The 11,373-nt window shown below is 54.6% G+C and overlaps 1 protein-coding gene across 3 annotated transcripts; it reads left to right on the top strand.

Moving 5' to 3' along the window:
* The first annotated feature begins 1,658 nt into the window (after nucleotides 1–1,658).
* NSUN5 (NOP2/Sun RNA methyltransferase 5) lies at nucleotides 1,659–10,142 on the top strand. 3 transcript variants are annotated; one of them, XM_028110233.2, is made up of 11 exons: nucleotides 1,659–1,773; nucleotides 1,884–2,006; nucleotides 2,480–2,654; nucleotides 2,745–2,853; nucleotides 8,262–8,400; nucleotides 8,494–8,609; nucleotides 8,934–9,112; nucleotides 9,287–9,497; nucleotides 9,591–9,731; nucleotides 9,814–9,913; nucleotides 10,013–10,142. In XM_028110233.2, the coding sequence occupies exons 1-11, from the start codon at nucleotides 1,681–1,683 to the stop codon at nucleotides 10,025–10,027; spliced, it is 1,401 nt and encodes a 466-aa protein (XP_027966034.1). In that variant the 5' UTR covers nucleotides 1,659–1,680; the 3' UTR covers nucleotides 10,028–10,142. The 3 variants fall into 3 exon arrangements, with proteins under 3 accessions (XP_027966034.1, XP_087872779.1, XP_027966035.1); XM_088016653.1 differs by lacking the exons at nucleotides 9,814–9,913; nucleotides 10,013–10,142 and having other exon boundaries at nucleotides 9,591–9,735; XM_028110234.2 differs by lacking the exons at nucleotides 9,814–9,913; nucleotides 10,013–10,142 and having other exon boundaries at nucleotides 8,938–9,112; nucleotides 9,591–9,675.
* The last annotated feature ends 1,231 nt before the right edge of the window (nucleotides 10,143–11,373 follow it).

The raw sequence follows: 11,373 nt of genomic DNA on the forward strand, positions 1-11,373 counted from the left end.
AGAGTATAACCCCCTACTCCTTAAAGCGTGGGCTGTGCATAGTGACTTTCCAGAGGGAACAGAGGGATAAAGACTAGTTTACAGTGGAGAAATGTGAATCTTAGCCAGGTGATCAAGGTTAACATCAACAGTGAAGGTCATGTTGATACTATATGCCCTTGATGTGATCTGATGAGGATGGTACTTTACCTGTAGTCTTCCAAAAAACCCATAAGCCCAATCTGATAATGAGAAAAAAAAAATTAGACAAATCCCAAATGAGAGACATTCTACAAAACACTGGCCGGGATTCCTCAACACCATCAAGGTCATCAAAAAGCAGGAAAGTCTGAGAAATTGTCACAGCCAAGGAGACATGACAACTGAATTTAACGTGGTGTCCTAGATGAGACTTCCGAACAGAAAATAGACATTAAGTAAAAGCTAAAATCTGAGTCAACTGTGGACTTTATTAATCTTGATGCACTTGTTAACCACTCACCTGAAGGAGTGGGGCTTGGGATTGTTTTAGGATGGGTTAACTGGCACAGCTGGCTGTCCAGCTGTCCGTATGTTTGTGCTCCCATTCATTCACTTCTTCACTCACACAACAGATGTTAGGTCCTTACTGTGAGAAGAACACTGGTTTAGGAGGCACGGATAAATGAGTGTCAAACAGGATTTGCCCTCAGGGAGCCAGCTAGAGAATAAATCATAACTACATAAGGAACAGGTGCTATGAAAATAAAATAGATGTTACTCACTTGGGGGTGGGGTTTCCACTCAAAGATCACCATAAACCAACCTAGAGCCACAGGACTGGATTAAACGTTGAAACAATTTTGATGTTAGAGTCAATTCCCTTGCAAAATGCTTGCTGATGTGTTGGCAATACAGAGAACGTACAGGCGGGAGTATTCTGGTCCATGGAGGCCTGTCTACTTGAATGCTTGAAATACACATGTACTAGATTTATTCAATCAACTTAATGTGTACCGGTAACCACATGGATGCTGGGGACAGAGGGAAATCCTACACAATCCTTGTGGAGAACAAGGAGGTCAGCGGGGGAAACTTTGCTATAAGTGAATTATTACAATGCACAAAAAGCCAGCCATTTGGAAACAAAGCACTCTTCCTCACATCATGTGCCAAACTGAATTCTAAATGGTTAAAGGTGTGAAAAAATGAAGGCATAGTGACTGCTATACTGTAAAGATGTGAAGAAGGCATTTCTAAGTATGACATCAAAGGCAGAAACCATAATTTTAAAAAAAGTCCAAAACAATAAGCCACATTAAAAAGCAACAGTAAATTGTAGAAAAATATACCTAAGACGAGGTATATATTGTTAACATACAAAGGACACTAAGAGATGGTAGAAGAGTGACCAAAAGACATTAACGTGTTAGAATGCAAAGGACCCATAAACACAAAAATATTCAAGCTCTATAACAAAACAGTAAAATCCTATTGCCTCTCTGGCAAAGATTGGAAGAAAAAAAAGGGAAGAGGTACGAAAAGGAGGGGAAAGCGCTCTCCCAGCACTCCACCTCACACAGGCCTCGGAAGCCCTGGAAGGGCACTGGGGTTTCCGGGTCGGAACCTCCGTGCCCTTTGCCCCGGAAGTGCGGGCGGACAGAACTGTGCCGAGGCGGGCGTGTTTCGCGACAGAGCCGTAAAGGCGCGTGGGAGCGAAGCATGGCGCTGTACGCGACCGCGGCGTCTGTGCTGGCGGGCGTGGAAAGCCGACGGGGCTCCATCAAGGGGCTGGTGTACGCCAGCAGCTTCCAGGTAGCGGGGGGTTCGTGGTTCGGGCCCGGCGGGGGAGAGAGGGGGGCCGCGGAGGGGGGCCAGCTGGGCCCGGCCCCCGCCTCAGCCGGTGCTCTCTCGGCCGCGCGCAGAACGTGAAGCAGCTGTACGCGCTCGTGTGCGAGACGCAGCGCTACGCCGCCGTGCTGGACGCCGTGATCGCCAGCGCCGGCCTCCTCCGCGCCGAGAAGAAGCTGCGGCCGCACCTGGCCAAGGTAGCGGGGCCAGGGGGCGGGGCGGGGCTGTGAGCCTCTCCGGACCGGTCTCAGCGCCGTACCGTCCACGGCGTGACTTCAGCAAGTCGCCTCTATGAAATGCGGATGAGCAGTCTCTAGCCGGGTCATTATTTGAGGTCGGATGAAAGTGCTGTACCTTTGAGCCTCGTGTGGAAATTAAGAACAGAATTGCTAAGTAGCCACGGCGGGGACTCTAGCTAAAACAAAAGGGTGGTGTTGACAAGGAGGAGGGTTAGGATCCGGGGCTCTGCTGGTGAGCAGCCCTGGGGAGACGGTTCGGGGCAGGGAAGCAAGGCACAGGGCTCAGCTCCCGTGTTTGCCGTTAATCTTTCGTGTGGTCTTGCGCAAAATACCTCACTTTTATCTGTTACTGCCTCGATAAGCGGTTTGGTTTGCGCCTCCAGTTCCAACGCTATCCTTAGGGTTTTTTCTCGTTCTTTCCCCATCCCTAGGTGCTAGTGTATGAGTTGTTGCTGGGGAAAGGCTTCAGAGGGGGCGGGGGCCGATGGAAACCTTTGTTGGACCGGCACCAGGCAAGGCTGAAGGCTGAGTTGGCCCGGCTCAAGGTTCAGCGCCGTGTGAGCCGCAACGAGGACCTGTTGCAAGTGGGATCCAGGCCTGGCACAGGTGAGCTGGAAGGAGTTGTTGGGAGGAGGGTAGCTGTCAGGCCCTCAGAGGAGAGGGCCTCGATCCTGCCCACTCACTGCTGATTCCTAGCCTCCCAGGTGCCTCGATTTGTGCGGGTGAACACTCTCAAGACCAGCCTTGATGATGCAGTTGATTACTTCAAGAGACAAGGTTTCTCCTATCAGGGTCGGGCTTCCAGGTGAGCTGAGAACCCTGCCTTGCTCCCCTCCTCTCTGGGGAGGTCCCTGGGGCCACTGGGAAACAGGGATCCGGGGGAAGAGGAGGGGTGGTGGTGACGGCGCTCTGGTTTTCTCGTACTTTTCCAGCAGTTTCTCCCTCTCCTTTGGAGGCCTGGCTTCCTCCATCCCTTAACATTGATTCTCCTGGGAGTTCCATTCTCAGTTCTTCTAATGTATCCATTTCCCTTGCTCTGACTCCTCTTTCTCCCGTGATGATTCGAGTCTCCCAGTCTAGATTTCTCTCTGTATTCCCGCCCTTAGGTTCATCTCAGTGTTCCTTAGGCACTGCAGCCACAGCAAGTGTCCGACTAAATTCATCTTCTCTCTGAACTTTGCACCTTCTTCTTTTTTAATTGTTAAATTCTGTTTATTCAAAATTCAAGACTTAGGAGAAATCCTTCCAGAACAGTGTGCTTAAACACACATTACTAGATTATTTTGCGGCGTTTTTGTTTTGTTTTTCTTTTCCGAGGTATAACTGACATGTAAGATTAGTTTCAGGGAGACGGTGTGATGACTTGGTATGCGTGTATGTTGCAAAGTAATGGCTACAATAAGTCCAGTTATGCTTTATCACCACACGGAATTACAGAAAGTGCTTTTTCTTGTGATGAGAACTTTTTTTTAGGGATGGGAGGGGCAGAGGGAGAGGGAGAATCTCAAGCAGGCTCCATACCCTGTGTGGAGTCCGAAGCAGGGCTCAGCTTGATCTCACAACCCTGAGATCATGACTTGAGCCCGTATCAAGAGTTAGACGCTTCAGTAACTCAGCCACCCAGGTGCCCCCTCTTGTGATGAGAACTTTTAAGATCTCTTAGCCTCTTTCAAATGTGCAGTACGATATTTATTGTAGTCAACATATTGTGCCTTAGATCCCTGGGGCTTATGTATCTTAAAACTGGGAATTTGTACCTTTTGACCACCTTTACCCCTTTTGCAGTTCCCCTTCCACAGTTACAAATCTGTTCTCTGTATTTGAGTTTTTTTATTTTTTAAAGAGAGTCCATATATGAGTGAGAACATACAGTATTTGTCTTTCTCTATTTCAGCGTAGTATTTTCAAGGTCCATCCATGTGGTTGCAAATGGCAATATTTTATTTTTTGTGGGTAAATAATATTCCTCTGTATGTACACACATATTGTATATAGTTACATGTTTTCTTTATTCATCTAACAGTTGACATTTAGGTGGTTTCATGTCTTGGTGATTCTAAATCTGCAGTAAACAAGGTCCAGATATCTCTTTGAATTAGTGTTTTCCTTTTCCTTGGATAAATACCTAGAAATGGAATTGCTGGATCATATGGTAGTTCTAGTTTTAATTGTTTGATGAACCTCTATACTGTTTTCCACAGTGGCTGCACCAGTTTACGCTCCCACCAACAGTGCAAGAGGGTTCCCTTTTCCCACATCCTCACCGACACTTGTTGTTTCTTATCTTTTTGGTAATAGCCATTCTGACAGGTGTGAGGTGAGAGCCCATTGTGGTTCTGATATGCATTTCCCTGATGACTCATGATGTTCAGCTCCTTTTCGTGTACCTGTTGGCCATCTGTCTGTCTTTGGAAAAAATGTCTTTGTCCAGTTTCATTCTTTTGCTCGTGGCCTCCATTTTCCCAAAACCATTATTGAAGAGACTGTTTTTTCCCCGTTGTGTATTCTTGGCTCCTTTGTCATAAATTAATCGACCATATAAGTATGGGTTTATTTCTGGGCTGTTTTGTTTTATCTGCGTGTCTGCTTTTATGCCAGTACCAATAGTATTTTGATTTCTGTAGCTTTGTAATACAGTTTGAAATCAGGGAGCGTGAGATCTCTAGCTTTCTCAAGATTGGTCTGGCTACTCAGGGTCCTTTGTGGTTCCATACGAATTTTAGGATTGTTCTGTGTCTGTAAAATTTCCACTGGAATTTGCTAGAGATTGCATTGGATCTGTAGACTACTTTGGGTAGTATGGGCATTTTAGCTGACCTATGAACGTGGAGTGTCTTTTCATGTGTGTCATCTTCAGTTTCTTTCATATCTTACAGTTGCAGAGTACAGGTCTTTCATCTCCTTGGTTGAATTCATTTCTAGTGTTTTGGTTTTTTTTGGATACAAGTGTAAATGGGATTATTTTCTTAATTTCTCTTTCTGATAATGTTGGTTTGCAAACTCTTCAGGAGCCTTCCAGGTATCATCTGAAACCAGCCCCCATATGCACAGGGCAGGGCCAGAGAGAGAACGAAGAGAGGCAGGCCGCTCCAGATCCCGACGTGGGGCAGGTTCAGTAATAAGGGAACTTCTGTACAAGGCTTGTGCCAGGGCAGGGCGTGTGGTGCCCCCTTGGTGTCGCTCTTGGAGGTTTTCTCCTCTATCCCTGTGTGGCGCGTATTGTGTGACAGTTACTCTTTGAGGGGGTGGCAGGCTCCCAGGTTCCTCAGTTGGGGCGTTTGCCCTCAGCACTGGTTTGATTAGCCCTCAGGTGGAATGCACCCTTAAGAGTTTGACCTGGTAGGATACCAGACCGGGTGTGTTCCCTAGTCCTGGGGAGAGAGAGACCCCACGTTCTCGGGGAGGGGGAGGATGCCCAGTTGGCAGTATCAAGGGACTTTCTTGACGGGCATCGTTGCTCAGGTTTTAAGGCTTTCCACAGGCTGACCTCTCTGTTCCGCTGGGGACCCCCGCAGCAATGAGGTCAAGTCCATGTGCTTCCAGGTTCCATTCTCCAGACCCTTTCCGGTCGATTGGGGGTGGCCTTTTGAGCTCCATCTTGGTCCCGGGTCTCTCCCACAGCACCCTGAATGTCTGTGTTGCACAAGTGGGCTCAGTGTGCCTGTGAGCAGCCCGTACTCCGTGCTGGGGGCCGACTGGAGCTGGCTTTCCTTCCTGCCATGACGGGGCCCTATCAGGGCTTTCAGAGACCAGGTTGCAGGTGGCCCGTCTCGTTCCCAACTCCCTAAGAATTCGCTGGACTTCTCTGTAGATTCCTGAGGTCCCGCATGCCCAGGAAGCTCCCCCTCATTGGGCCAAGCCTCCCTGCGGGCTAGAATAATCCAGTATGAGGACCTAAGTACCTTGCACTTCCTGTAAGCGCGCCACGCAGCCCCTGCTGGAGGGCCCCTGCTGGAGGGCGGCAGGGTGTGTGGGGATGTGGCTCCTTTTCTCCGGCCCCGGTGCGGTCGGGGCAGCCATCGCCGTGCGGGATGCTTCCCCCGGCCTTCAGCTGGAACTTGGCAGCGTGTCCGCGAGCTCAGAGGGAGGAGACCCCCTTGTCAGGAGAGTTGCCTGAACCGGGGGGCTGCTCTTGCTTGCTCTTGTATTAGGGGTCTGCCAGTGCGGGGTGCTTCGGCCGTCCAGCCGTCCAAAGCCCTCTGCTTCCCCTCTCCTTGCCCACCCCCCCCCCCATTTGCTCTGCCGCAGGGTCATCCGTGCAGTTTCTCCGACGAGCCTGTTAAAGTGGCCTGTGCTTTCGGGGTGTCCCCGTACTCACGCAGGGGTCCCCCAGCATCTGATGTAGGGGCCACCCTGCGCGACACAGTGGTCACTAGCCAACTGGGGACTTCCCCCGCGGACCATGTGTTTGGTCTCCAGGCTGGCTTTCCCACGGTTGGGGTGCGATCTCGGGAGCTTCCCGGGTGCGGTCTGAACCGGCCCCGCGCGATGCGGAGGGTAGGGAGGGACCAAGAAAGAGGAGGGCCGCTCTGGACGGGTAGGGCGCAGACTTCGTAAGCAAGGGGACTTACCTGGGAAGCTTGTCGGGGGCGGCAGCAAGCAAGACGTCTCCACGCCCACCTGCCAGCATCTTCGGAGTCTGTATAGAGGCCTTCATGGGTTCAGCCTCCTGCCTTCCAGGTGGTCTCTACACCCTATCGCTCTCTCAAGGCTGTGTCCTTGGGCGGCCTCGGGGAGTGGGGAAGGCAAGCGGGATGCACGTCCCAGGGGCGGGGGTGAGGAACCGGACTGTCCGGGTCCTGCCCCTGGCGGGTGGCCACGTCACCTCCGTGACCTCCCCCAATAGTTTGTTCAATCTGTGTATAAGAAACAACAGATTTTCGTATGTGGATTTTGTATCCTACTGCTTTACTGAATCCGCTTGAAAGTTCTAACGGTTTTTTGGTTGGAATTTTTAGGGTTTGCTGTATGTGTCATCTGCAAATAGTTTTACTTTTTCTTTTCCAACTTGGGTGCCTCTTATTTATCTTGCCTGATGTGCTGGCTAGGTTCTGTTGAATAAAACGGGCGGGGGGGGGGCTTCCTTGTCTTACTCTTGATCCTGGATGAAGGGCTTTTAGCTTTTCACCCGCAAGTATGTTAGCTGTGGGCTTTTCCCATGTGGCCTGTGTTATGGTGAGGTGTGTGCCCTCGACACCCGCTCTGGTGAGCTTTTACCATGAATGGGTGCTGAGTCTTGTCAGATGAGGCGAGCAGGACCCTTGTCCTCCGTTTTGTGAATGTGGGGCAGGCTACGGTTGGCTTGCGGGTGTGGAAGCGTCCCGCGTCCCTGCACTGTGCGCCCCAGCGTTCCCCGTCGTCAGCGAACAGGTGGCGGCCAGGCTGGCGGCCGAGTCGTGTCCCCCTGCCACGCCCACCCTGCCCGCTGTACCTTTCTGTCCTCCCAGACCCTGCCTGTCATTTTCTGTCCTCATGGGCCAAAGAACCTCCTGAACTGGTCTCCCCACTTCCAGACTTCAACTGTGGTTTGGCCGCAGAAAATTCTCTCAGCCGAAGACCCTTCCTGGGCTGGCCCCTGGGCTGTGCCCCCTCCTTCCCGGGCCGCGGTGCTCCCGTGCACCCCTGCACCTCCTCGGGGTTTGACAGCTCTGGGAAGTCGCCTCTGCTCCCTCCCTTTCCCCTCCTGCCCGTGGAGGCCAGGGTGGTGCGGGGGGGGGGGGGGGGGGGGGGGGATGGCTGCTCGGGCGTGGCCTCGGCTCTGCCCCCGGGTAGCTTTCGGGCCCGCTTGGCGTGGGGCAGGTGCCGTGCCGCGTGCTCCTTCCCCGAGTTCGGTGAGTGCGCCTTCCACCCCCGCCCCTCACGCCGGTGCCCCCCCTCCCCCCGCCTGTGCTTTCGAGTACTGACTGGCATTTCTGGAGTGCCTCACTTGTGCCGGCTGCTTTTCTAAGTGTCTTGTATGTAGTAACTCCGTCCTCACGGCAACCGTACCCCAGAAGCGCGAGGGGGTGAGACGAAGGCGCTTGCCGCCCCCGGAAAACGGCGGAGGTGGAACCCCCGCCCAGGGCTGGCCTGAGCGCCCATTCGTTCCCTCACCTGCCGCCTCTCCCTTTCTCCGTAGCGGCGCGAGGCACGTGGGTCACAGGGAACAGGCCCAGCCTGGCGCTCGGCCTGCAGGAACTCCCAGCATGGTCAGTGCTTCTTGTTCCCTGGCAGCCTCGAGGACGCGAGGGCCCTCCGAGGCAGGTGCTTCCTTCTGGATCCCTTGTTGCCAGAGCTGCTGGTGTTTCCGGCCCAGACGGATCTGCACGACCACCCACTGTACCGGGCCGGTCACCTCATCCTACAGGACAAGGTGTGGCAGGTGGGCGGGACGGGGAGGGGGGGGCACGCATGCGTGGGCTGGGGGGAGGGTCCCGGTGCCCCAGCGCTGCGCTCTGCCCGCCAGGCCAGCTGCCTCCCCGCCGCGCTGCTGGCCCCGCCCCCGGGCGCCCACGTCATCGACGCCTGTGCCGCCCCCGGCAACAAGACCAGTCACTTGGCTGCTCTCCTCAAGAACCAGGGGTGAGTGGCACGGTCAGCCCGGGGGGCGGGGGAGGGGAGGGGGGCCCGGGGCCCGGTCACGTCCTTGGAGGTCGGGCACTCTGTATTCCAGCCGGGCACGGAGGCCCAGAGGAATTCCATCTGGACCTAGAGCGGTTGGTGCTGGAGCCCTACGCTCAGCTGCCCAGTGGGCGGCCGGTGCGAGATCTGAAGCCCCGGGGTCAGGTCCCTCCAACTGGACGCTGTCCCTTCTTTCCTGTGTCCCGAATGGATGTGTTCCTGCCTGTCAGATCTGTGGGCCCTTAGGTGCCCGGCGATGCGCCTCAGCTCTCTCCTGTCCCCCAGGAAGATCTTTGCCTTTGACCTGGATGCCGGGCGCCTGGCATCCATGGCTACCCTGCTGGCCCGGGCTGGGGTCTCGTGCTGCGAGCTGGCGGAGGAAGACTTCCTGGCGGTCTCACCCTCTGACCAGCGCTACCGTCAGGTCCAGTACATCTTACTGGATCCTTCTTGTAGCGGCTCAGGTGAGATGGGGACAGTGTGTGTCTTGAGGGATGTGCAGCTCCAGGGTCCGCGTTGGCCTCAGGTTTAGCTCGGACCCTCCTCCTCTGGTGACCCCAGGCAAATGTTCTCACCTGCGAAGCAGGGCATCTCTGTGCAAAGCGAGGCCGTCTGCAGCTGACACGCTCTGTCCCTAGGAATGCCAGCCAGACAGCTGGAGGAGCCCGGGGCAGGCACCCCGAGCAAGGCACGCCTGCAGGCCCTGGCTGGGTTCCAGCGGCGAGCACTGCGCCACGCGCTCACCTTCCCCTCCCTGCAGCGTCTGGTCTACTCCACGTGCTCCCTCTGCCAGGAGGAGAATGAAGATGTGGTGCACGACGCCCTGCAGCAGAACCCAGGGACCTTCAGGTAGTGGGGCGGGGGGTGAGGAGGTCCCCGCCGGGGTCCTGGGGAAGGAGGCGGCTGCTGTCTTTTTACCCAGAACTCTGCTCTTCTCCACAGGCTAGCTCCCGTCCTACCCTCCTGGCCCCACCGAGGCCTCGGCACTTTCCCCGGGGCTGCACACTGCCTCCGGGCTTCCCCCGAGACCACGCTCACTGGTGGCTTCTTTGTTGCCGTTCTGGAAAGGGTAGAGGTGCCAAGGTGAGTGAGGGGGCGGGCACGGGGGCTGCATGGAAGGCGCTGGAGGGCCGGGCTGCACCTAACTTGGGTGCTTGCCTTCTAGCTCAGTCCCGCGGGCTGGAGCGGCGGCGCCCGAACCCACACCCAGCGCAGCGCCGCGGAGGAAGGAGAGACGGCGCCCGGCCATGGCTCCTGGCGCGCAGGTCCGCGCGGCTTCTCCTCAGGCGGGGAGGAGGGGCCCGGGCCTCCCCGCAGCTCAGCCAGCAGGTTTTTGAAAGGTTCTTTTCTTTTTATCGCTTTAGAGAGGAAAGCGGTAACCCCGAATCCCCGGCGGGGGGGAAGAGAGTGGATTTCCTCCTCCTGTGGGTCCCTTCCCCGGGCCGTGTTCCTGCTGAGAGGTCTGCCCACAGAAATAAAAGGCGAGCCACGGAATACGATAGGTCACAGTTGTTTTTTATTCTAAATGACATAAGCAAGGAGAAAAATTTCACATTCATACTAAAAATTCCAACTAGACTCACAGGAATTAACTCTTTGTCATGGAAAGTCCCAGCCTCCCGTTCCTGTCCAGTGCACGTCCGTGTACGCGCGCACACACACACACACACACACGCACACCCGTGTACACCCCCCACACACTCGGGCTGCACCAGGACACCCTCTTCCGGGGGCTCCCGGACCAACCGTCCTGCCTGTGGAACCGAGGTAAACTAGCTCAGAGCACTGCGGCCAAGAGGGACGTACCCTCCCTCAGGTATCTGTGGAAGCTTGCTTTCTGGCCCCGTGCGCCCCCCCCCCCCCGCCCCCCGCATCCTAACGGACGTGGGACAGGAGGTGCAGGCCTCTCCCTCAGCTCCACACGCAGGGAAGGCGGGCCCGCTCTTCCCGGGGCTGGGCCGGGGCCGGCCATGACCGTCGCCTGCCATAGCACTCAACCTCAGTCACGGGTGAGGGGGGGAGCTACTTACGTCTACGTCACATTATTTATAAAATAAGAGTTACACTTTACATCGTGTGTCCTGAAGGAGCCCCGGCCCCTCAGGAGAGCTGCCGAGGACAGCATCTGAGCCTCTCACGGGCATAACTTACCTATACAGCTAATTCCTAGTCAACAGCATTTATACTTAACCACCTCAGTGAACCAAGCTTGAAGGAATTTAAAAGGCAATTTAGCTTAAATACAAAAATAAATTTTTATTTTGTTAAAAAATGTTTAAATATTTTTTTCTTTTAATTTAGACACACGCATTCATACTTCTCCCAAAGAGGATGGGCATGGCAGCAAGGCTCTCGGGCCCGGGGTAGGTGATCTGGGAACGGGGCGGGGGGAGGAACCTGAAGAACTCTGAAGTGTGGTTCACTAATTTTGGTTTTCTACCACCTCCTGGGGCGGATCTAGCCCACGGGGGGGGGGTGGCGGGGAGGAACAGTGGAGGGAAGAGGTCTTTGCTTCCCCTCGGCCCCATCCTCTTGGGCTGCCAGCCCTTAAAGTCAAAACACCATTTGCAAATCCAGGAGTCAGCACGCGTAGCCATAAAGTGGTGCTACTTCCCACATTCAATTAGCGAGGCCCCAGAAACTTGGAACAGTTAAGTCCGGCACTACCAACATGCCGCCACTCATACAATTCAATTCTTCCTCCAAACTCGATTCAAAGAGCAAT

This window comes from Eumetopias jubatus, unplaced genomic scaffold (assembly GCF_037043125.1).
Source record: "Eumetopias jubatus isolate StellerSeaLion01/CBP00866 unplaced genomic scaffold, mEumJub1_p1.0 scaffold_12, whole genome shotgun sequence".
Lineage (NCBI taxonomy): Eukaryota > Metazoa > Chordata > Mammalia > Carnivora > Otariidae > Eumetopias > Eumetopias jubatus.